The sequence below is a fragment of the Myotis davidii genome, unplaced genomic scaffold (assembly GCF_000327345.1).
Source record: "Myotis davidii unplaced genomic scaffold, ASM32734v1 scaffold964, whole genome shotgun sequence".
NCBI lineage: Eukaryota > Metazoa > Chordata > Mammalia > Chiroptera > Vespertilionidae > Myotis > Myotis davidii.
Window position 1 is genome coordinate 2,558,380 of NW_006298351.1, and position 24,450 is coordinate 2,582,829.

General features: G+C 49.4%; 1 protein-coding gene across 1 annotated transcript in view; it reads left to right on the top strand.

The window, feature by feature from the left end:
• MORN5 (MORN repeat containing 5) overlaps nucleotides 1–22,509 on the top strand; it is a 23,954-nt gene extending 1,445 nt beyond the window's left edge. The window contains exons 2-5 of the mRNA XM_006774007.2: nucleotides 756–903; nucleotides 2,638–2,749; nucleotides 4,368–4,499; nucleotides 22,305–22,509. Of these exons, the coding sequence (XP_006774070.1) occupies nucleotides 756–903; nucleotides 2,638–2,749; nucleotides 4,368–4,499; nucleotides 22,305–22,384 (472 nt within the window). The 3' untranslated portion in view covers nucleotides 22,385–22,509. The remainder of the gene's footprint in view (nucleotides 1–755; nucleotides 904–2,637; nucleotides 2,750–4,367; nucleotides 4,500–22,304) is intronic.
• The last annotated feature ends 1,941 nt before the right edge of the window (nucleotides 22,510–24,450 follow it).

Genomic DNA, 24,450 nt, shown 5'->3' on the forward strand with positions numbered 1-24,450 from the left:
TAACTGTAATGTTGCTACTGTTATGAATCATAATGTAAATATCTGATATGCAGGATGGTGTTAGGTGACCCCTGTGAAAGGGTCGTTCAACTGCCAAAGGGGTCTCGACCCACAGGTTGAGAACCGCTGTCCTAGATGCTTTGATTAAATAGGGGAGATGAAATATACAATTACTAGACAAGCATCCAACAGAAGTACTAAACAAAAGCCTAAAGAAGTTCAGAGTTAGGAGCAGTGACTTCCAGCTAGTGGAGAAGAATGGAGAATGACTAAAGGAATGAATGAATGAAAGCATTCCTTAAGCAGACCCATGTAACCCGTCCAAATTGTATGCTTTTCCAATATCCCACTTGTGGTGCAATGGGTAGGGCTGGGCTGGTCTTAGCAGAAAAGACACAAAGCCAGCTGCCAGGAAACCTGGCCCTAGTCTCTCCTTCACAGTGTTTACTGTGTGGCTTGGGCACACCCCTCCCCTCTCTGGGCCTACCCAGGGATGTTTCCAGGAATGACGGGTATATCAGGACAGCCTCTCTGTGAGGAAGAGGAGGAACAGCTCACACTCTCCTCCCTTCATCAGCTCCTCTTATTTTTGAGCCTTTGAAGGAAACAAAACAAAACTTTTGGTTTTAAGCAGAATATTTCTGGGATGATAACATCTGAGGACCGGGGTTAGGTTCCTCCTTGTCTCCTGTGCCTGCTGGCTCAGATCCTCACACTGACACGCAGGGCTCAATGATTTCCCTTTGTCTTTACAGGATGGAGGGTGATGCCGAATACATCCTCCCGACTGAAACAAGATATGTTGGGTATATGAAGGACGGCATGTTTCACGGCGAAGGAACCCTGTACTTCCCCAATGGGAGCCGATACGATGCCATTTGGGACAAGGGATTGGCTGTTCAGGTGATTAGCCTGGGAGGGCGACTGCAGAGGAGAAAGCCTCAGACAGGAGGACTGCCACCACACACACATACACACACATGCACACATACACATGCACACACACCACCCTGCCTTCCCTATCCGGTGCCTCCTCTTGACATCCAGGGATCTGGGGTCTTCTCCCTCTGGGTCCACAAGGGCCCCTGGAGAGGCCCTGATGTTAGGCCATGATGAGTTTGAATCCTGTTACGCCACTAACTGTGTGACCTTGAGCCCATGACTTCCCCTTTGAGACGCATGTTCCTTATCCAATAAATTGGGGATGAGTTCTTTTAATTTCCTATTGCTGCTGTTATAAATCATTACAAAGTCCGTGCCTAAAACAACAGAAACATGTATCTTACAGTTCTGGGAGTCACAAGTCTGAAACAGGTGAGCAGCCTGGCATTCCTCCTGAAGGTTCTGTGGGAGGATCCATTTTCTTACCTTCTCCAGCTTCTAAAAGCTGCCTGCATCCCTTGGCTCATGGCCACCCATCACTCTGACCTCTGCTTCCATCATTCCATCTCCCCTCCCTCTGCTTTTGTAATCACCTCATCTTCTATCACTCTGACTCTCTTGCCTCCCTCTTATAAGGATCCTGGTGATTACATTGGGCCCCCCACCCAGATAACCCAGGATAATCTTGACACTTCAAGATGCTTAATTTAAGGACATCTGCAAAGTCCCCTTTCCCACGTATGCTCCCCATATTCACAGGTTCCAGAGATTAGATGTGAGAATCTTCGGGGACCATTATTCAGCCTGCCACAATAGTATCAGGCACTTCCTGGGATGGCTGTGAGAGTAAATGAAGCAGTATATGTGAGCGCTTAGCTCAGTATCTGGCACACAGTCGGCACTCAATAAGTATTAGCCATTACTGCCACTGATACTATCGTGTTAAGCCATCTAATCCAAGGATTCTTAACCTGGAATTTGTGGGTCACAAACAGAATTCAGGGAGCCAGCAAAAGCTCCTGATTTATATAGAAAAGTTTTGTGTGTATGGGACTATATTTTTCTCTGGGGAAAGGATCTATAACTTTCATCAGTCTCACCAAGGGTGTGTATGGGGCTGGCTCATGACCTGAAAAAGATTTAGAAACACTCCTTGTCTTAGAGCTTAAAGACTCTAAGCCCCAGGAAGGGGATGTGACTTACCCAAGGTCACACAGTGAGTTAATAGTATTGGAATTTCCACCCGTGTTTCCTGATGCTCAGGCCAATGCGATGCCTGCATCCTGGGGCTCCCTTTAGCACTAAGGCAGCAAAAGCAGAATGGACGTGTTTGCACAAAGGACTGTGACGGATGGCTCTGACCTTTTGAGCTTTGATAACAATAAAAGAGTTGTAATAACTTTAAACATCTATTGAGTGCTTACTACAGGCTAGGCACTGTGCTAAATGCTTTGCATCTACGATTTCCTTGAATTTCACTGAATCAACCCTATTACATATGTACTATTGTTATCCTAATTGTACAAAGGAAGACACCAAGGGCTAGAGAGGGTAGGTCATCTGCCCAAGGTCACATTTCGTCATATTTTGAGTGCCAGGCACAGCTCAGCATTGAACATCCATTTCTTCTCATCATCTGTGAACGTTACCACTTCTTTTCTGTGGCAGTTTGGCAGTCACCTCTTCCCCTGGTGTCTGTCCTTCTTGGTTAAAGAAGGGTTTTCTCAGATCCCCCGTGTGCTCCTTGTCGTCCAGGGCACCTACACCTTCTCCGACGGACTGCAGTATGACGCAAAGAACTGGCATTACTGTGACGGCTACGACCGGAGGTTTTACACCGAGATCTGCCACGGCCTGAAGCCTACAGGTACCCAGGCTCCTTCACTCCCAAACTGAGAGGGAGACAAAAGGCAGTTTTTAATAAGTGGGCCGTGGCCTACTGAAGTAACCCGAAGGAGAGGAGGAAATGAGCAGAGGTCACAGAACACGAAAGAGCCAGGTTCTGGAGCCACTTGAGAAACTTATAAATGGCTCCTCCTGGATTAGTGATGACGGGGCCTGGACTTTGTCATGTGCTCTTCACCTGAACAGAGGCCTAGAGGCAAAGAGCTCCCCGGCCACAGGCCCCCAGCTCTCACTCAGCGGCTGGTTTGGCCAAAGCTGGGCCTCTTCCGACCTGGAGGCAGTGCGATGACCTTCCCTGCACCCTGCCCTCTCCTCCTGGGACTCCCAGCAGAGCAGCTTGATCCTAAGCACCCACTTCCTTCCCAAGTCACTCAGCACTCTGCAGACCTCTCCAACAGCTGCCCCCACTCAGTGCCAGGGCAGACATTGTTAGGGTAGGGAGAGGATTCGGGCTGCCCCTTCACCTCTTTGAGCATCTGGGAGATGGTCATGTGCAAGAGGCTTCAGGAGAGAATGCTAGAAAGTGCTTGGCATGGAGAATGCGCTCAGTAATTGTTAGTCAATGGTGTACCTAGTGGTCATCATTAACCAGCATAGGAGAGCCTACAGTTGGCAAGACCCTGAGCTATGAGCATGGGGCCATGCTCAGTGAGCTTCCAGGCCTCACAGTCCAGAGGACAGGGAATTACGAGAACCACAAATTCTATGAAACCTAGGAAGTTATTCATCCCAACTCTGTCCCCTCTGCTCAGGCCTCCGTATTCCAAGATATACAACATGACCTAAAAGATGCACCAGCTCCTCTTGCCCTCGTGGTGGTTCCCATGTCTGCAGTCGTGGGCATGGTACCTAGGCCCTCTCCTCCCCTGATAGCAGAAACTTCATATACAGGTTACAAACTGGGTATCTACCCGCTTCCTAGCTGGATAACTTTCCTAGCAAGTCACTTGACCTCTTGGAGCCTCAGTTTTCTTATCTGCAAAACAGGGCCACAGGATTGCTGTGAGAAAGAAGTGAAATAGTAGGAGTCATGCACTTAGCCAAATACCTGGCACATAATAAGCGATAAATGGCGGCTATGATGCTAATTTGGGTGAGAGTCAAGGTTCTCTATTACCTGATCCCTGTCCACCTGGCCCATTTCTTTCCTTCTGTTCTTCCTTATACGTGCCTGACTCCACGGGCTTCTGAGTGAGGTGTAAGCACCTGCTCTGGCCTCTGCCAGCCCCTTGCATGCCATTCCTCTCCTTACATGCCTTCGATCCACATGGCCAACTCGGAGGCATCCTCAGGGTCTCACTGACTCCAGAAATGTGTCCTCATCATGGTGTCCCTAGAAATGGAAGATGGGATCAAAGAAAAGAGATGGGGGTCCAGTTCCTAAGACGCCCCCTCACTGAGCCATTTCTGGGACACTGCTCTGGGGCACTGCTCCTGCTGCTTTTGCTCCTGGCCCTCAACGGGGAGTGTTTAGTCCAACAGCGGAACCAATATTCACATGCCAAAGGGGACTTTGGCAGAGGCTAGGTTTGAATGTGGCCTTGGTGGTGAGTTAATTATCCATTATTTATCCTTTCAAGGTATCTCTCAGCTCTCCAATATGGACCCACCTAGAAAAATCCCTCCCGGCTGTTATGACTGTGGCGATGGCTTCTACAACCCGAAAACGAGGGTCGTCAGGGACTATACGAATCACTTTCTGCGAAATGCCGGTATGTGTATTCTGACACCCGGTGGCACGTGTTTTCTCTTCTCTCATCCACACGCAGGTTTGTGCATGTGTGTGCACACACGTGCACTGGATGAGAAAGAAAATTGTGCCGATAAAAGACAAAAACTGATGAGCTGAATGTTTCACTAATTGAAAATCTTAAACTATCAACTCTATACACAGTCACAGAGTGAGGGAAAGGACATTAGTGGTCTGTGACAGCACATGTGCTATCACTGAAAGGCTTAAGGTACTTTTTTAAAAAATATTTTTTATTGAATCAGAGAGGAAAGGAGAGGGAAAGAAAGAAACGTCAGTGATGAGAGAGAATCATTGATTGGCTGCCTCCTACATGCCCCAGACTGGGGATCAAGCCCATAACCTGGGCAAGTCCCCGGCCTGGGAATCGAACAGCCACCTCCCAGTTCACACGTCCAATGCTCAATCAGCCACACCGGCCAGGCTAAGGTACTTATTTTTGCATGGTCCCCTTCAACTAGTATTTAATGGACACCTACTGTATGCTAGACATTATGCTTGGTGTGGGCAGCAAAACATGGAAAAGCTAGACACAAACCCCCTTCCTTCATGGAGTTTACAGTTGGACAGATAGCAGACAATTCCTATAAACAGTTGACTACATCATGGAATAAGCATGACGAAAGGGGAAAACATGGCCCTAGATAGGGGGTGGGGCCGGAGAGGTGGGAATGCTTCTGTGGGAACACAAAGAAGGGGTACCTAATCCAGAATTGGAAGTTTGAAGAGGGTCTCAAGAAGGAAATGACAGCTAAGCTGAGACCCAAAGAATAATTGAGAGCTGATCACAAGGCACAGGGAGAGGTTTTCCAGCCAAAGGGGACATCACAGCTAAAGGCCTAGGTGTGAGTGATATACCATGTGGTCAAAGAGGACTGGTGGCTCCTCGGCCAGGGGCATACCTTGGAGGTTCCAGAACCTCAATTTGGTAAGTGAACACTAGCTGGTCAGACTGAGAAGGACTGACTGACAGTGACCAGACTAGCAGGAAGCTAATACACAGTGTAACCCAAAATAAAATGTACACACACTTTGGATAATTATAAAGGCAGTATTTATTAAAATACATTTGTTTTCCAAAGGTAATGGAAATCATCAGCTGTTAAAGTATGTGTATATTTTTGGGACACCCTGTACAAGTAAGAACATGAGCATTTTCCTTTAACACAGTGATTCCTAACCTTTCTCTTGTCTAGAGTCAGACTCACTAGGAATAACAACTATGGACCTCCTCCTAGAAAAAATGTATAGACATGCACACACACACACAAGCATACATGTGTACACACACACACACACACACACAGACACATACACGTATTTTGTCTGTAATCTTAAGGGGTTGGTAGTCTCTCTAAAGATCCAGATCAAGAAACTCGGCTCTATATTGAGAAAGAAACTGCTAGGTAGACCAGAAGGCCTGTCCTGGTTGATGCGAGCAGCCTCTCCCCATAGGGAAATTTACACAGTGTCCCCTCTACTACACTGTATAAATTAGCTGGGAGCATTTTTATAGAACTAGGGTTCCATAGACATATTTTGGCAACTCTGTGTTGGTATAATCATTCTTCAGTTGTGGTACAGTGCGACTGACTCATTTTCAGGTTTTTAGGTTTGAACTATATCCTAGTCTTATCTCACTGAGGTGACGTCCTGGTCCCAAGGAGATTCACAGTCCAGTGGGGCAGATAGACACAGAAACATACAATCACAATAGAATGAGATATGGGCCCTGGTCAGGGGAAGCCCTGGAGGATGAAAGGGTGCTGAGGAGGGAGAACTAATCACCTGGCTGAGGTGGTGGAGGGTGTCAGTCAGAAAAAAATGGTGCCAGAAGTGATGGGTCTTAAAGAGGAGTAAGGAGTTCATAAATAAGAATGCTGTGGAAGGATATTTCGGGCAGAGGGAACAGCATGTATAAAGACACAGAGTCATGTAAAAATGTGGTGTGGTTGGGGAATCAGAAATTATGTTCCCAGAATCCTGTGGGCAAAAGCTATGCTCAATGATAAACTTTAAAAAGCATTTAGGGGGATGAATAGGCAGAGCACAGGGATTTTTAGGACACTGAAAATACTCTATATACTACAATGATGGGTGCATGCCATTATATATTTGTTCAAACCCATAGAATGTACAACACCAAGAGTGAACCCTAATATAAACTATGGACTTTGGGTAGTTGTGATCTGCCAACATAGGCCCATCAGTTGTAACAAATGTACAGCTCTGGTGAGGGATGTTGGTCATGGGGAGACTGTGCATGTGTGAGGCAGGAGGTATATAGAAAATCTCTGCACCTTCGTCTCAATTTTATTGTGAATCTAAAATTGCTCTAAAAAAATTAAGTCTTAAAAATACATCATGGGAAGGGAAGGCCATTCTTAGGACGTTTGGAGAAGGACAGACATTGATGATTGTCTGGTCAACAAATACTTATTGAACAGTTGCTATGGACCTGGCTTTGTATTCTGCATGAAGGTGATAGCAGCATCATGGCCTCTTCTGTCAGGGAGCAGGAGAAACTGACAGTCAAATGGATCATAACACCAAGTTGCTGCAAGAGAACCTAGCAGGGATACTTAACCCAGGATGCCAGCAGGCTAGGGAGGTTTCCTGGGAAAAGGAAGATCTAATGTGCAACCTAAATAAGAGCAGACAAGTGCAGCAGGGTTGGGAAGAGTGTTAAAGGCAGAGGGAACAGCACATGAAAGGATTAGAGATGGGGGAGAACCCTGCTCATCTAGGGGCACATCTCACCTGGAGGTGAGACAGCAATATGCCAGGAAGAGGAGCAAGGTAGGGAGCCTGAGACGTGGGAAGGGTGAGGGCAGTAGGAAGGATTGTGGGTGTCTTTGCATTTGAAGGGCAGTGGGGAGCAAGGGGAGGTTTCAGGCAGGTAGGAAGTAACTGATTTATCCTTTAGGAAGATTTCTGTGGTTACATATAGAGAAGGGATCAAAGGGGATGAAATCAGAGAGGAGATCCTTCTGGCAAGATGTCAAGAGAGGGACATCTAAAGGACCCCATGCCCCTGGTGGTGGCACAGAGACCTGGGTTTGAGGTCCTGCCCCTCCTTCCCCACCTCGCTCTCAAGCTGCCTGCTGGCTGACCCTGGGCCAATGCCTTCCCTCTTTCTGTAAAATGAGAGCATTGGGGTAATTTCTAGGGTTCTCCCAACTTGAAGAGTCTATGATGGAGGAGAAAGGCAGCCAAGAGGTATTTTGGTCCTGATATTATAGGACAAATCAAGGTTGGAGTGTCCTGAAAAACCTCTAAAAGGAAGTCTCTGTGAGTGGCCACCTAGTCATTACCCTTGACTCACCCTGCCAGGGACTGATTCGGGCTTCTGTCCATCTTCTATTTCCCCCAGGGCCTTTCTCCCCTGCATTCCGGTCTGTCCCCATAAACAGTTCTTCCTCTTGGCATCCTGGAGGCACAGGGGATGCGGGCCCTGCAGGCCTGAGGCGGGTGACTGAAGCCACCCCAGAGTAAACACAGGGGCCTGAAGCACATGCCACCTGGATGGGGCACCAAGAAGGGTTGCTTGCCTGTGGAGCCTCTCGGAACTGCCTCAGCTTCTTCCCCAGGCAGAGAAGCTGGTTTTAGGCCTGACTGGAAAGCCCGGGACTGCTAAGCTGGAAACTGCAAGCACGCCTGACCAGTCTGGGTTTGCTAGGTCTGGGTTCTCAAGAATGCCTTTCTTATTGGGGAAGATGGTTCCTGCTTGCTGGATTGCTGAGAGGATTTAAATCCATCCCTCCACTCATCAAAGCGTCTGTGAGTGCCTACAATGTGCCAGACTTTGGCGATCGTGCAGGCAAGAATTCTCTGGGACTGGAACTCTCAAACCTTTAGACCCTGGCTGGCAGTGGGGAAAGATTTATATCATGGCCCAGTACACACACAAACACATGCACACATATGTATGTATTCTTTCTACATGTGATATACTATTATATTTTCTATTTTTTTTTAAAGTGCTGGTTGCTATCTGCAAAATTGATTTCACAGCCCCCTAAGGGCCAGGGCCAGCCATTGATAGGCCATTGTTCTAGGCAGCCTTCCCTAACCAATCTGTCCCTCCCTCCCTCTCCCCCTCCACCTTTCTGTCTGGGTTAAGTGTGTCTTCTTTGTGCCCCACAAGCCTCACTAATGGCACTTAGTCTGTGACAGAAGTAGCTTTATTTGCCAATCTTCCCACTTGAGTGGGAGCTTCATGAGGGCAGGGATTATATGACTATGTCTGATTCATCACTGGGTCCCTGGCACCTCACACAGGTCCCATGACTCAGAGCTGATTATGAAAGCAGGCAGGCGGGCAGAGGACCTGCCCACAAGTCCCTCATATTTTTCAACAAATTATATAAAATTCAGCCCCTGGCACATAATAAGCAACGCATTATTTTGAGTAATAAAAACAACCCATTATCGTCATGTGCCATTTAACAATAGGGAATACATTCCGAGAAATGCATTGTTAGGTAATTTCATCGTTGTGCCAACATTGCAGAGTGCACTTAACGTATACCTAGATGGTCTAGCCCACCACACACCTACGCTGTAGAGTATAACCTATTGCTCCCAGGCTACAAGCCTGTACAGCATGTTACTGTACAAAACAATGCAGATTGAATCAGTCACGGGAGAAAATAATGCAATCAAGAGACATGGTACACATGAGGTGTATGAGTACATTCTAAAATAATGATAAAAAGTACAGTAAATACATAAGCCAGTAACACAGTCATTATTATCATTATCAAGAATTACATACCATATATAATTGCTTCTGCTATACTTTTATACAATTAGCACAGTGGGTTTGTTTCCACCAGCATTACCACAAACACATGAGCAATGTGTTGAGTGGTGACCTTTTACACGGGCGATGATGTCACTAAATGATGGGAATTTTTCAGCCCCATTATAATCTTACTAGAGGCCCGATGCATGAAATTCGTGCAAGGGGCTCAGGCCTCGCAGCCCCGTGGCCCTGCCCACTGGTTGTTCTGCTGTCCGGTCTAATTAGCATATTAGCTCTTTATTATATAGGATAGGACCACCGTCCATGGTTGACCGAAACATTGTTATACAGAACATGACTGTATATTTCTCTGCACGTCAAAAAGCTTGAAAGCTTAAGCATCAGAGTTCTCAAACCAGCGGCTCTCATCCACAGCTCAGGGAAATGAAGCAGGGAAAGGAATGGTCCTTGTGGGGGATCCTTGCGTGGCCTTTGCTAAGCACCTTACCTGCTTATCTCTGCTTTTTTTTCTACCATCCCAGTGGGTCCTTTGCACTGGACACCTGGTCTCAGCTAGGTTAATAACCTGCTCCTCGTCACATGGCTGGTGACAGTCAGAGTCAAACCCAGCTTGGTCCCAACTCTGTTCTTACCATTCTCCTTGTCAGCTGTGTTCTATAGTTTATTTTTTCCTCAGCTACCTCCGCTCCTAGACGTGACTCATTCACAGTTGTTCCTTCACCAAACACAGATCCTGGCACCTGGTGGGACCACAGCAATGTTCCTAAATGAATGCAATGGGCCATTTTAGAGTCGTAAGATAAAAACAGTTCCCAAACCGGAAGGCTACCTTATTTTATAAAGGGTCCTTTACACGCTGCAGGCCAATAAGGAAGAGCTTAGGGTATTTGGGATAATTACCTTTAATATGGTGGGAAATTGAGAGATGGACTCTGCCCCTTTCCTTTTCCCCCCCACCCCCACCCTCCACCATCACCTTTATTCCTTCCGGAAAGGCTAAGCCAGAGCTGTTGGCAGCTTGCACATACATCTCTTCGTGTAGCTGTTGCTTGCCTCAATGCTACTAGCAGAAATCACTTACAGAATAACTGCACCACTAATCCTTACTCCCTCCCCGCAATTAATGACACCCCAGGCGAGTGTCTCAGCTGAAAGGCACATTATTAATATTCAAAGGAAAAAACCCTCATAACCATTTTAACATATACAACTAACAATGAACTAAATTTGCTTTGTGGAAGACAGAGAGTGAGCATCCCAAATTAGTTTATGTAAAAGCTGAAATTCTTTCCCGAAAGGTCTCAGTACCAGCCTCAAAGAATATCCTGATCATCAGAAATGCCGTGAAGATTCCCGCCAACATTATCCCCTTTGTTGTCTGAAATGTCGAATCAAGCACATCTGGCAAATGTCCTAGAGCTCACAAATCTTTCAAACAGCGTGTAATTCGATGGTTAAAGAGATAACGCCACCGCTTAATCTTAATCGTGCTGCTCTTCAAAATAGCACCAACTTTCCTTCAATCAGAAACAATGGATTTGGCTTCTTAAAAATATCACATGCGAGTGATTATTTGCAGAGAGGGCCCCTCTGCGCTTGAACCTGTGGGCTCCAGACAGAATTTAAAATCAAATCGCAAGCCTCCTTTGAATGTGTGCTCAGTTAAATGGACAATGCGAAGAAAGGGTGTGAATTGGGGTCCCAAGAGTGACCCCCATGGCCTGTGGGATTTACTGTCTTTGGGAGGTAACTCCAGCTTCACCAGGTGAGGACAGACGGAGGAGGAGGATGAAGATCATGATGTGGTGAGAGTCGACACTGAGCATTTGCCATGCACAGGACACTCACTGAGGGGGAGGGGAATATTGGCATGATCCCTGTCTGACCAAGGAGGAAACGGGCTCCGTGGGGTTAAAGAATTTCCACAGGAAATTTGGCAGGAAGTGGGATCCCCACTCAGGCTCCCGTGCTCCGAGAGGTTTTCCTCTTTCCACTTGGCCAGGCTAGCTCCAGGATCGCCTGCCTACAGAGGCAGGGCATGGTGCTCCCAGTGGCGTCTCTCTGCTCCCCACCCAGCCGGAGGGAAGCTGCAGAGTGAACCCCCAGAAATGAAAGAGCACGTGGTCCTCTGAAGTTTCTCTGAGATTATTTAAACAGTTGAAAACCAGAAACATCCGAAATGCCCAACAGGAGGGAACTGATTGAATAATAGATAGTTTGTTCTTAGCATCAAATGCAATGCAGCCATTAGCATGGGAGTGAAGACATGAATCTACTGATACTCAAAGGCACCATAGTTTATGGCCGGTGACAAAGCAGGGCAGTTTAACCGCCAGCATTACTGAGTACTTACTATGTCCCAGGCCCTGGCTTGAGCACTTCCCATATTGTATTTTATTTTGTCTCTCCTAGTCCTCACAGCAATACTGTGAAATAGTGAGTGGTCTTGATTACAGCGTTTCCACTGTCCAGACGACAAAATGGAGGTGGGGTGAAATGCGTCGCCCAGGGTCACACAGGTTATAGGCGGCAGAGCTGGACTTGGAACCCAGGTCCAGTTGACTCAAAGCTGAAGATGACGTTTAGCTGGTTCTGAATGAGAAGCTGGAGTTTACTAATGAAAGAAAGACCAGAGCGAGCACCTTCCTTACAGCCCAGACATACAACAAGAGCCCAGGACTGTAAGATTGCCTCAGGGCACTCTTTCTCTCTAGAGTTCTCTGCCTACTTTATTGCCCAAACTGACCCAAGAAAAAGGTCTCTCCATGCCACCGACAAACCCAGACTCCTTTCATCTTGAAGCCACTGCCTTCACCTGGTAGGTGAGACACTGGAGACCCAGAGAGGACAAAACACCTGCCTGAGCTTACACAGCCTGCCTGCGGGACAGCCGGGCTGGGCCCCGCTTTCCCACTGCCAGCCAGGCCTCCTCTGCAAACCTGTCTGTCTCTGGGCTTCCCTGGTGGGTTCCGGAAAAAAGGCCCAGCGAGTCTCCCGCACAGCCCCTCCCGCTGTCCTCTCTCAGCAAGACAAAAGGCAATTTACCTAAATGTATAATCACCTGGAGGCTGGCAGGCTGGAGCGTCCCTGCCTTATCTGTGGTATTGTTAGCAGCGCCATAATGAAGGCTTTGTGAGGGATAATATCCCACTTGTAACTGCCAAGTAAAATGCCCGCACAGATCACACCTCCCGCCAGCACACTTGGGCATCGGAGACAAGCACAGGGGGTACAAAGGAAGAGGATGAGCACCTCCACAGTGCCAGGGACTCCATCCCTTCCCAGTCCTCTCAGGAATCTATCACTATCCCTCAAACTCAGGGGAAACTGAGGATCGGAAAGTAAGTTATTTACTGATGGGCGGGCGCAGCTACTGAAAGGAGGAATTGGCATTTGAACCAAGTCTCTCTGACACCAGAGGCCACGCTCTGAACCAACAAGGTGTGCTGTGGCCTTTTCTGGGTCATGAACCTCTTTGAGAATCCAGGCAGAGCTATGGCCCTCCCCAGAGAAGTGCACTTGACCCCCGGGAGAGAATTTTGCCCACAGAGGGTGGCATCAGCCTGTCCAGGATCTTTGCTCCAGGAATAACTGCCCGCCCCCACTTGCTGCTTCTCTCTGCCTGACCTGTGGGAATTGCCCCTTGCCCTCCTGGAAATTCCCCTTCCAGCCTATGCCCATCGGATTCTGGTAACAGCCCGTGCCCCGCCCCCTACGGCAGCTTCCTAGAGGCATCCAGAGGACACAGCTTCCCCTTCTGTGGCTGGAGTCAACCCAGGCCAGCACTGCAGTGGTGTTTTGTCTCCTTTCACAGAAGTGAATGCCAGGCCAGAGCGCAGGGGCAGAAGTCACACCTCTCTTCCTCAGCCTCCTCAGCCAAAGCTCTGGGAGTCAAGGCAATTGGCTGAGAGCCCTGCTAGACCTCGGGGCAGGAGAGGCAAGCGTGGTCAGGGGCCGGCTTTAGAGACAGCCAGATCTGCCACCAGATCCCAGCTCTGCCATTTGCCAGCTGTGTGACCTTGAGCGAGTCTCTTAACTTCTCTGAGCCTCAGTTTCCTCATCTGAAAAATGGGGGTGGAACTAGGACCTTCCTAGTTGTGGTGAGCACCATTGAGATGATGCAGGGGGCACAGGGAGAGCTGTGCCTGGTCCATGAGGAGCTTAATGCACACCAGCGATCACAGTTGCCATCATTTACACCTGGTGTGGGGGTGCTGGTTGAGAAGGGGCTTCCTGAACTCCGTGCTCCAAAGGGAGGAACCAGTGTCACCTTGACAAACTGCCCTCTGACCTCCACCCACCTGCTTTTGATTCAAAGACTGGACTGGAGGCCTGGAGGCCACTCTCTCTCCAACCCTCAGCATTGTTCTGGATCTCCCCAGACACAGACCTTCACTAAGCCCCCATGTCTCACTGCCCCAGCCTTAATTCAGCCCGCAGCTTCTGCCAGCAGGAAGACAGAGGTCCCAACAGCCAGGCCTCTGCCCTTCGGGCCATCATCCACACCCAGCTGGAAAGCCGGGGCAGAAGGAAGCAGAGGTCAGAGTCAGGCCAAGTGAGTGACCTTGGCCTCGGCACGTTGCTCCCAGAGCTGCCTGTGTGCAGTGGCATCATGAGTGTGTTTAGGGCCTGCAAACTCAGTTATGAGTGCTTGAAAAATAACAGTGGCAACTGGGGAAGCAAGCAGAATAGCAACAGCGGTGCTGATGTTGGTGACTTGATCTCTTCCCCCACCCCTCACCCCTGCCTCCCCCGCTCAGCACACACTCGCTCTGGAGTGAGTGCGGGGAGACATGGTTCCATTGGTCTTGGGCCCACTATGCCTCCTGTCACGTGAGCACCTTGCCACACTCAAGATGACTCTAGTATTTGAGGATATGTATGTTTTACCAACATGGTCTGCATCTGGACCTCAATCGCAGAAATAACTGTTCCAACAATGTCAGAATATTGACTGCAGATTCAATGAGATGACTGCACACTTCCTAAGAGACTCCCAAGGGTCGTCATGACGATGCACACTTTTCCCTTTACCCACCAACTAAAGGACCTAAACTCTCGTCTGGGACAACCGGAGCTGTGCCTGTGAGGGAGGTGTTTGTGAGGATTGCATGAGGTCAGACCTGCCGAGTGCAGGGCATGGCACCTGGACATGGAAGTGCTTCCTACTACCTGGTAGCCATAGTCCTTGACCAGACGCAGCCCTCCCCAGCCATAGCCCTAATCCAGGCCTGGGCCTGACCTTGGAGGCCACACCCCAATCATTTCAGCATTTTTAAACCAAACATATCCACACTACCACATTCAATGCGATTTTTTGCTTTCACACTTCGAAAGGATTTTTTAAACTTTGCTTGGTAAATTGTGTGACCACCAGACTTTAACAACCGGCTGCAATTTCTGAAGAGCCATGTGCACACTGGAGAATTCTTGAAAAACGAGGAAACCAAGCCTCCAAATTGGTTTCAAGTGTAATAAAATTGTTTTGATTTCTAACTTTAATAATTAATTAAGTCTGAATGCATTAATTATAACATTTAGTAAGTTCAGCTTTACAGATTCCCTTTTTATTTTAGAGCCAATCATTTTCCAAGCCTCTTATATTTTCCCAGGCCTTGAAAAACTTGTGGGCGCTGCACCCTGCACCTCTGGTTCCCAGTGGGCGAAGCAGCCGGGGCTAATCCACCTTTTACCCACCACACCCAGACGATGCTCCTTTGCAGGGGAAAGCAAGAGCAGTCCTAAGAGCCCCCCTGCCCCCAGCTTTTTTTGGGCAGGCTGTGCCCAGACAACAAACCCAGTCAATATTGGTGTTGCTGTGGTCTTGGCCTCTGGCCACCACCACTGCCATCAAAGTTCAAAGCTTCTTTCTTGTCAGGAGTTGTGACAAGGGTGTGGCCACCCTCACTTCAGGCCTTGGTCCCCGCTCAGGGCCTGACCTCGCCCCACCAGCTCACCTAGCCCTGCATTTGCACAGAGGGTGTGGCTGGGCTTTTGGGACGGGCACCTGTCCACAGGCCAGGGCGCTGGATTTGTGTACCTCCCATGCTGGCTTAGAGCCACGGTTTACACAGAGGTCTTGACCCCAGGACAGGAGTGCAACCCCCAAGCCAGAGCCTCCTTCCCCAGAGCCTGTCCCGCCTGGCAGTTTGGATGAGCACTGAGCCATCTCTGAGGGTTGGATGTGCCTCCTCCCTCGGCCTCTGATCACACACACACTCAGACTTCAGGCACTCACACACTGCCCTGGCCAGCCACACGTCGCGTGTCACACACGCTGACCATTCCCATGCGCGCACTTTCTCCGCTTCACCTCAGAACCACCACTTGCACACTCACAGGACACACCTATTCGCACTTGCACACACACCACCCTTAGGTTCTCACACGCGTTCACCCATTTGGAAACATGCCCGTTTGTGCCCATGCACAGACTCACTGAGTGTGAATTGTGCGCCAGCACACTTTCTGTCCTGGTGGAATGAGGTGGGTGAATTGATTCACCCTCTAAGCCTCAGTTTCCTCATCTTAAATGGGGACAGCCCCATCTCACTCGCTGATGAGAGGACAGACATGACCCTCTGCCCACAGAGCTGGGCACCTTCTAGGAGCTTGGCCGGAGTGAGTCCCGCCCTTCCCCCAAAGCTAGACGCCTTGTTTCATGTAGGTGTCCTCCCTTTCCCGCCCCACCCCACACCCCCAGGGTGGTAGCTGCATGGCCCTGGTGACCGCAGGTGTGCTTGGCTCAAAGGTGTGCCAAGAGGTAGCAGAATCAGCTTGTGGGTCCCAGGCACTTGAATCTGCCCGTTTGCCCTCTCTGGGCTTGCCTGCCCCGGCCTGCCCACCTCGCTTTGAACAAAAACCATTAGCTGAGCTGCCGCTCTTCATCGTTAGGATGATGATCCTTGTGGAAAGGCCTCCTCCTTCCCCACAGGGAACCAGAAGTCCCAGGGGTGCTCTGAGGAGTCCCTCAAGATCTCGCCCTTGAAGGCATCCAGTGTGGGAATCAAAGACCCGTCAAAGTGATGACCCTAGCTCCCACTTCCTGAGTGCCCCCCTCGTGCTATTCATCCTGACTAGTCCTCACCCTGCCCTCTGCGGGAGGGCTGGTTAAAGCCACTGTAGAGACAGGAAGCCCGGCTCAGTGAGGGGAGGGATTTGTCCCAGGTCGTCAAGAAAGTTGGCGACAGGGCTCGGTAGGACCCAGAACTCCCAGGCCGTGCTGTGCTGTCACGTGGGCCCTGACATCCACGTTGCAGAGACAACTTTTGCCTTTCCTTCTGGTCTGGAGCATTTTCTGTACACCAAGCACTGTGCTGGGCACTTTTGAGGAACGATCTCACTTGCTCCTCACAAGAAACCTTCCAGGCAGGCTCCTTCAGAGATGGGGAAGAGACCCAGAGAGGTGCTCCGAGCTCATGCCCCACGCCTGGGCTCTTATCCATCATGCCACACCGCCTCCCTGCCAACCAGCTAGGGGCTGATATTGCCTTGCATCCGTTGTGAGACTTTCAGACTCTCTCCTCCCGCACTGGCCCGCTGACCTGCAGACTGCACTAATGGCACCTGGGTGACCTGGGCCCCACGCAGGGGCCTGTGCAGGCCTGCCCCTCCCACCCTCCCTGTGAGGCAGGCCCCGGGCCCGTCAGGGCTTTGAGCTTTCTGAGTGTGGTTGGCGCCCAGGTATGAGCCCAGACAACCCATCCTCCTGGTGCGGTTGGGCTGCTCAATCCGTGGCCTCAAGTCAAAAAAGGAAACAGCAGCTGGCGGCCCTGGCATGTGCTCTGCCCTCAGAAGCTCCATTTGCTGAGGGAGGGGAAGAAATTCTACCCCATTTGTCCAAATCCCACAGGGTAATAACCCTATTACTTTTATGTCCCCAGATGTACATTACTTTATCCATTCATTCATCATATGTTAATTGGATACATTTTAAGTACGGGACCTGTGCTGGGGCCTGAGGACCTGAAGTGAATCAGGTGTGGCTGCCCCGGGCTGGTGGCGGTGGCTGTGATTGGGTCAGGGAGGGTGACATCCAAGCAGAGCCCACGGGGGCGGAGAACAGCCAGGAGGGCAGGGCCCCAGCCACACACATTCATGAGGGTGCTTCAGTTTGGATTGTGACAGGACTAAAAGAAAATCCTGTTGATCAGGCAACTCTACATTCACACCCCCTTTCCTGGTCACACAGCCTCCAGTGCACTGTGGATTTATACTTTGAAAGAAATACTGAAATAACACTCATATATTACATTTGGTTGCTTAGGTTAAAAGCATTAATTTGCACATGTGTAAAACATCCCACAAGTGTTACACTCTCGCTTAGGTCTTTCTTTACTTACATGTACACTAAGGCCCAGAAAAGGGAGGCCTTGCACCCGAACCAGGTCCTGAAAGGAAGGGTGTTCCCCAGTGAGGAACAGCATGTACAAAGGCACAGAGGCGCTAGTGAGCATGTACCCAGGGGGACTGCAGGTCCTTAGGGCGGCTGCATTTCACAGTGAGAGGCAAGTGGGGGAGGGCGGCAGGCTCGGAAGCAGGAAGATCTGGAGGACCTTGAAGTCCAGGCAAAGGAGCGGAGAGCCTTTTCAGGGAAGGCTTCTCAGAGGGGAGCCCGTGGTCAAGTCTGGGGTCTCTCTTGCAGCAGGTTCCTTTTCTTCTCCATAAGAAGCCCAATTCTCCCAATGACTGGTGAGGTCCATTGGGTGGGAGGTAGGAGCTGGGAATATGCAGGTAGCAGCAAGGTCACTTCTAAAGCTGCAGAAGGAGATAGAGAAATAGTTCTGACCCAAAGCAGTCAGATCCAAACTTGAAGAATGCCTGAGTCAAGCCTAGGACAAGAGCGATAATGTGCCGTTTGCATCACATCATATCAAGGCTCCACACTGTCCATAGGGCTGGTCACTGCTGGTGTTGACCGTGACCACCTGGCTGAGGTGTGCTTGTCAGGTTTCTCCACTGTAATTTTTTTGCTCCCTTTCTAGATTGTCCTCTTTGGGAGGAAGTCACTATGCAGCCCACACTTAAGAAGTGGGGTTATGTTCCATCTCCTTGAAGGCAGCATATTCCCATAAGTTACTTGGACTTCTTCCATAGGAGATTTGCCTAGTCTCCGATTTTATGCATTGTTATCAACATCTTTATGCTGGGTCTTTTTACTGTTTAGAGGTTCAACCACCCTATTGGCATTTTGAGGAACCTACAAATATTTTATTTCAATTACTAAAAATGCATGAAATTACCAAGGCATTAAATTGGAGGGTAGGAAAAAAGCCAATAATTATTTTTATTTTTTCCTATTGTCGAAACACTTTAATGAGAGACTTGGAAATACAAAAAATAGAAGAACCTTTCTAGTCCCACTGCTCAGAGCTGACTTTTATTCGCATCAGCTTATTATTTTTAATTTTTCTCCTGTGCACAGTTTTTACTAGTACACAGGTTATACTATGTAATTCTGTGTCTTACCTCTTCCCACCTTTCTTTTTCACTTATCATATAAAAAAAATTTCTCCTATGTTGCAATACAGACTTCATAGCCAATTATTTTCAATTGCTGCTAAATATCCCCTCAGGTGACTCAGTGTCCCCCTCCTCCACCCCGCTCCCCAGTTTAACTCAATGCCTAGCACATAGTTAGTGTTTGGAAATAATTTGTTAAATGAATGAATATATAACAAAGTAATCACTCGGCTCTTTTTAGAAATGTAGCTTATTTCAGTTTTCTTGATTCTAAATAGATTAGTCCCTCAGGATAGCATCCCATAGTGGAATTACTGGGCCAACAGGGGCGGGGGGGGGGCCGCAAAACTTTTCAAAATAAATGCACTGAACCAGAAATCTCCCTCCTCCTCCCTCTGAACCACCAGCAATTGTACCAAGGGTAATAATTTACAATTGATTAAAGAGTTTGTGGGGTGTTTTCCCCCATCATTTTCCCCCTCTTCTCCCCCCTCCTGCCCAAAAGGGGAGAAATTATCTGAGAAGGTGAAGATGTTCTCAGACAATCATATTAACATATTCCAACAATTGCAATTTGCAAAATAGTAATCACAACTCCCGCGATCTGGGAGGCGCTAATCAAAGCGGCAGGTTTAATTCCATTTTAAATATTGATGAAATGTGCTTGGGATGCCTCACCCTGGCGTGGCAGGGCCTGGAGCCTCTGCGGGCCAGGGAGGTGGAGGGAGGGTTGGTGAGCAGCTGCCGGGAGGGGAGGCATCTGTGATTCAAATTGGTGGCTGTGCAGCCAGGTAGAGAGTGAAAGGGGTAGTGAAGAGGGCTGTTAAGTCCATTGCTGTCAATTTGTAACGATCAGGGAGGGGCCGAGGACTGGTTCCGCACAATACTCCCGGTTTGTCTGGTTTCAGGGGTTACCACTGAAGAGGTTGCAGCTGCACTGATTCGAATAGCCTGGAGACTTCAGAACTGTAATTACCAACCGGGCTGCTCCGTGTGGTGGCAAAAGTGGGCTTCACCAGCGCTTAACTCCTTGTGTGCCGCCACTCTCCCCTCCACCCCCACCCCCACCCCGCGGTTGGCAGCCACACTCAGATTCCCAGGCAGCCTCCCCAGGGGAAACCGAGGCCCACTAGCTGCTTAGGGCAGTCTTCCAAGCATGCTGGACAGCCAGCCTTTTTCCTTAGCCCACCTATGAAGAAATAGTGGGGGTGGGGGTGGAGGCAGCCTCACCCTCCAGCACCATCACTTCTGCCTTGGAGTGGGAAGTCAGGCTTTGGGGTCTGATGAGCCTTGGTTTGAATTCCAGTGGATACAGACCTGGGACAAGGCTCATCCCCTCTATAAAATGGGGGGGGGGCATCTCCCCTGCCCTATTGGGCGATCACAGAATCAATGAGATCTGGTGTTTGTAAAGCACAAAGCACACAGAAGGCTGTCAGTATGCCTCCTTCTCCCTGATCTTGGACATGGTGCTTCCACAGCAGAGGACGGTGGGCAGGGGGATCTGATTCGGAGGGCAGGATTTTTGTTTTAGCTCTCGGGGAGTCCCCTGGTTCTCCAGCTACCGCCATTTGTCACTCAAGGAGGATAGGTGGTCCTATCCTCCCTTCTCTTAGGCAAGAGCTGTAGCCCTGACAACTGCTTGAGGGCAGAGGTTTGGGTAGTTCTTTGTCCCCAGGGCCAGGCGCAGGGGGAACTAGGGATGAGGGAGGGACAGCAGGCAGACAGCATGGTGCTACCAGGGCTTAATTGGGAGTCTGGTGAGTGAAGCATGTGTACGATTCGATGACACTTCTCATGGACTATAACCCAGAGAAGTTGTCCCACATGTCCATGAAGGGATGAACATTTATCCCAACATTATTCCTGGTAACGGAAGCTGGGGGCAACTTGCATGTCCAACACTGGGAGGATGGATAGTAAAACATGATGGAAGCCCACTGTGAAATATTAGGCAGAAGTTTTAAAAAAAATAAAAAGCAGCCATGCAATGGAAGAATTAAGAAAGATCACCAAGAGCAAAGATGTGTCATTAGGGACAAAGGCTAGGATCACCCACCCCTCACATTCCCAATTACTATGTACAGAAGCAAAAGATGGACAGTGAAGAAGACTGACAGGAAAAAAAGGATTCATTTGAAATACAGTATTGCAGGGGAGCGCTGGGGATCAGCGGGTCCTAAGGCGAATTAAGCCTAAAACATCACTGGAGGCAAAAATGACCAACCTGAAGCTGTCCTATGTCAGGCACATCGTGAGCAGGCAGGGTTCTTTGGAAAAGACAGTAATGCTGAGAAACATAGAAGGCAGCAGGAAAAGAGGAAGACCAAATACGAGATGGATTGGCTCCATGAAAGAAGCCACGGGCGTGAGTCTACAGGAGCTGAGCAGGGCTACTGAGGACGACGCTGTGGCCCTCACTCATTCACAGGGTCGCCAGGAGTCAGAGCCGACTCAGCAGCATAAACACAAGAAGCAACAAACTAGATGTATGTGTAGCTACAAGAATAGATCTTGAAAATGTACCGCTGAGTGAAAAAACTAAGACAATGAAATTCATAGCACAATGCCACTTGTGTAAATTAAAACCACATACGCACACAAAACCACCGTACATACTTTACAGAGCTGCATGCATGTTTAAGGGTACATATCCCAACATTCAAGTCTCTGTCGCGGTTGGGGAGGGGCTAGGTCTGGTTGGGGGTGGGGGGATAAGGGGAAAAATAAAAATCAAGTCCGTCTGCAGAGGGGCCTGGAATAGAGAGATGACGGTGGTCGACTGTGGGCTGAAGAGTGTGTTCCGCTCAGCGCTCTCTCAGTTTTAGAAAACAGGTCAGGCCTTGTAGTCAAACAGCCCGAGGTGGAAGTTTGGGCTTTCCACACACTAACGCCGGCTGTGGACAGGTGGCTCGACTTTTCTGAGCCTGTTTGTCCATCTGCAGAACAGTGGGATCGCTGTGGTCATTTGGTCACAGGGATTAAGTTAAGGGAGATAAACATACATTGGGCCTCCACGCACATCAGATGCTCTCCATTCCCCACTGAAAGGATCTGATTAAACAGAGGGTGTCAGCCCCCTGGGAACCACAGGTACTTGGAAGGGTCCAGAACGGAAACTAAGATCCGAAGGCTCTGACTCCCAGTACTGCCAGCAGGGCCAGGACCATCCTGGGGGTGCTCTTTATGGATGTCAAACTGGGCAGATGCCAGAGCGAGCTGCCCTGTGAGTACCTGGTAGGCCGCCCAGCCTGGAGTGGCCAGTGTCACTCCTACCTCCATCAGCATCCACCAGCTATAACCCTTTTGTGTTCAATTCCCCCAAGACCAGGCACTCACAGGCAACTGAAGGATCCATTGTTAGTGAAAGGTCTGTTCCTTCCCAGCACAGAGCTGGCTAAAGAGACTGGCCACCAAGGCCACCCCGGGGTGCTGGGTGGAATTCACCCACATCCCAAGACCCCACCTGGGGGTCTCCCGGGGTAGATAAGGCCCCGTGAGCCCCAGCGATGACCAGTTCTTCTTCTTCCCTTGCAGATGACGATGAGCATGAGTGGATTATCCGGACGTGTCGGAAGGGCTGGGACGAGTTTGTCGGTCACAGGCCCACGCTGTGAGCTCTGTAGCCACCTCGGCCAGAGGTTTCCCTCTGCTCTACTGGCATCGGCTGGCCCTGGTGGCAGACTATAGTTCAAGAACCTGAACTTGACTCTGGAATAAAGGCAATTTGCACTTCCGCGTATTTCCTATGCACATGGGAGTTTGAGAACCATCACCTTACAATAATAGATACATGTAATTGAAAGAGCAGCTAATGTGGTGTGTGTGTATTATCTCTGCTCCTCACAACCGCCTTTAAGAGAGGGAATCTGAGGTTCAGAGAGATTGAGTGACTTATTCCAGGTCACACAGCATTTGAATCCAAGTCCTTCTGAAGACAAAGTCCAGAATCTTTTTACTATACTGAGTTGCCTGACTTACCAGTCTTGGTCTCACAGGGCAATAGAACAGGATGACTGTGCCCAGACTCTCAGCTGGTACCTTTGGGTAGGCCCAGGAATGATTACCCAAAGGCTGCCTCTCCCTCTGGCAGCTGCTCCATTTGAACCTCATGCCGAAGCCCAGAATCAGTGTGGTGCTATAGCACAAATGCAGCTTTGGCATCATACACACCTATATTTAAATCCCAGCTCAACCATAGGTATCATGTAATTTGGGGCCAGTTACTTCACTTCTCTGAGCCTGTGTCATCATCTGTAAAATGGGTATAATGATGCTAAAAACAATAGGGTAGCTGTGTGGACTGAACGAGATAATCCAAGGAGCTGTCACTTAGCAGGTGTTCAATGCGTGCTTGCTTTAAGGAACAATTTGTTAGCTGTGCACAGGGTAATTATTCCTCAAAATCACCCCCCAAGAGACCACATGCCAGCTGACAGCCAGAAGAGGAAGCAGGGACATGTTCTAGGGCCACAAGCATCCTGGATCTTTGTATAACTGTCCATCCTTAGGGGCAGCTGGATCTTGCAGGTTCTGTGCCTTGTCCCATGGCTCACCAGGAGCTGCCCAAGAGGGAGTCAGGCCTGGGAGGACTCGGTGGAGCCAGGAAACTGACCCTCAAACTAGGAAGCCAGAGGTGGCGTGCTGGGGCAGAGTCAGGAGTCAGAGGGCAGCCTGGGCCCACTCAGCTACAGCACGGAGAGGTCTTGGGAGGTCACCTCTCTCCTCTGGTGCAACAACACCTCAGTAGAGTGATAGGGTGGAGCTCTACTGGGGAGTTCCAAACTGGGTTTTGAAAACAGAAATTATATCCATTCACGCAAACACACACACAAAACTAAACTATTTCCAAAGATATATATCTAAGTCAACATTTGACAAATAGGTTGGAGGAGTGGGAAGAGGCAGAGATAGGGTCAGGGATGGGAGGTGCAACAACTAATAAAATAAAGGGGGGGCCTGCAGGGGGCGATGGCCTTGTACACCCTGAGCTGAGGTTTACAGGCAACTGCGCAGGGCCATGGCGCCCGGCATGTGGGAGGGTGCTGGGGAACCCTCCGCACCAGGCAGGCCACGCCTCTCCTCTCCCGCAGAGCTTTGGCTTGAATAAACTGTTCTGCTGCTAATAATAATAATAATAATAGTAATAATAATAGTGATGGCAGCCAGCAGAAAGGTACTTTCTCACTCCCAGATTACAGATTACGTGGTGGCTTTGGAACCCAGAGAGGCTAGCATGAGACCCGGACTTGTGCCCAAGTTCAAGCCCTAGCTCCCTTCACATCAATGTATCAAATTCTCCCCCATCTTCCAAACAGGTTCCTCTGTGCCTCCCTCCCTGGCCCCCCAACACCTCCTCTTTTGCAGCTATTCTGTGAACTCCTCAGCCAATTAGATTCCCTTGGCTCTCACACCATGTTGGTGGGATCCGTCTGTTCCCAGCATTTGCCAGATGGAGAGTTCCTCCAGGGCAAAGTCGGCTCAGATTCTCAGGGTCCCATGAGCGAGCAGGCACAGGAGTGGGACAGAGGGCAGCAGCCAGATCTACAAAGCTCATTAGAGAAGAAACCACCGTCACGCCTTTATGACACTCAGTTTACTAACTGGGAAACGGGACCCATTTTCCAGGAAGGGGACTGCACAGAGGTCCAGGGGCCTGAGCCTTGAAGAGAGCAGGAAAGAA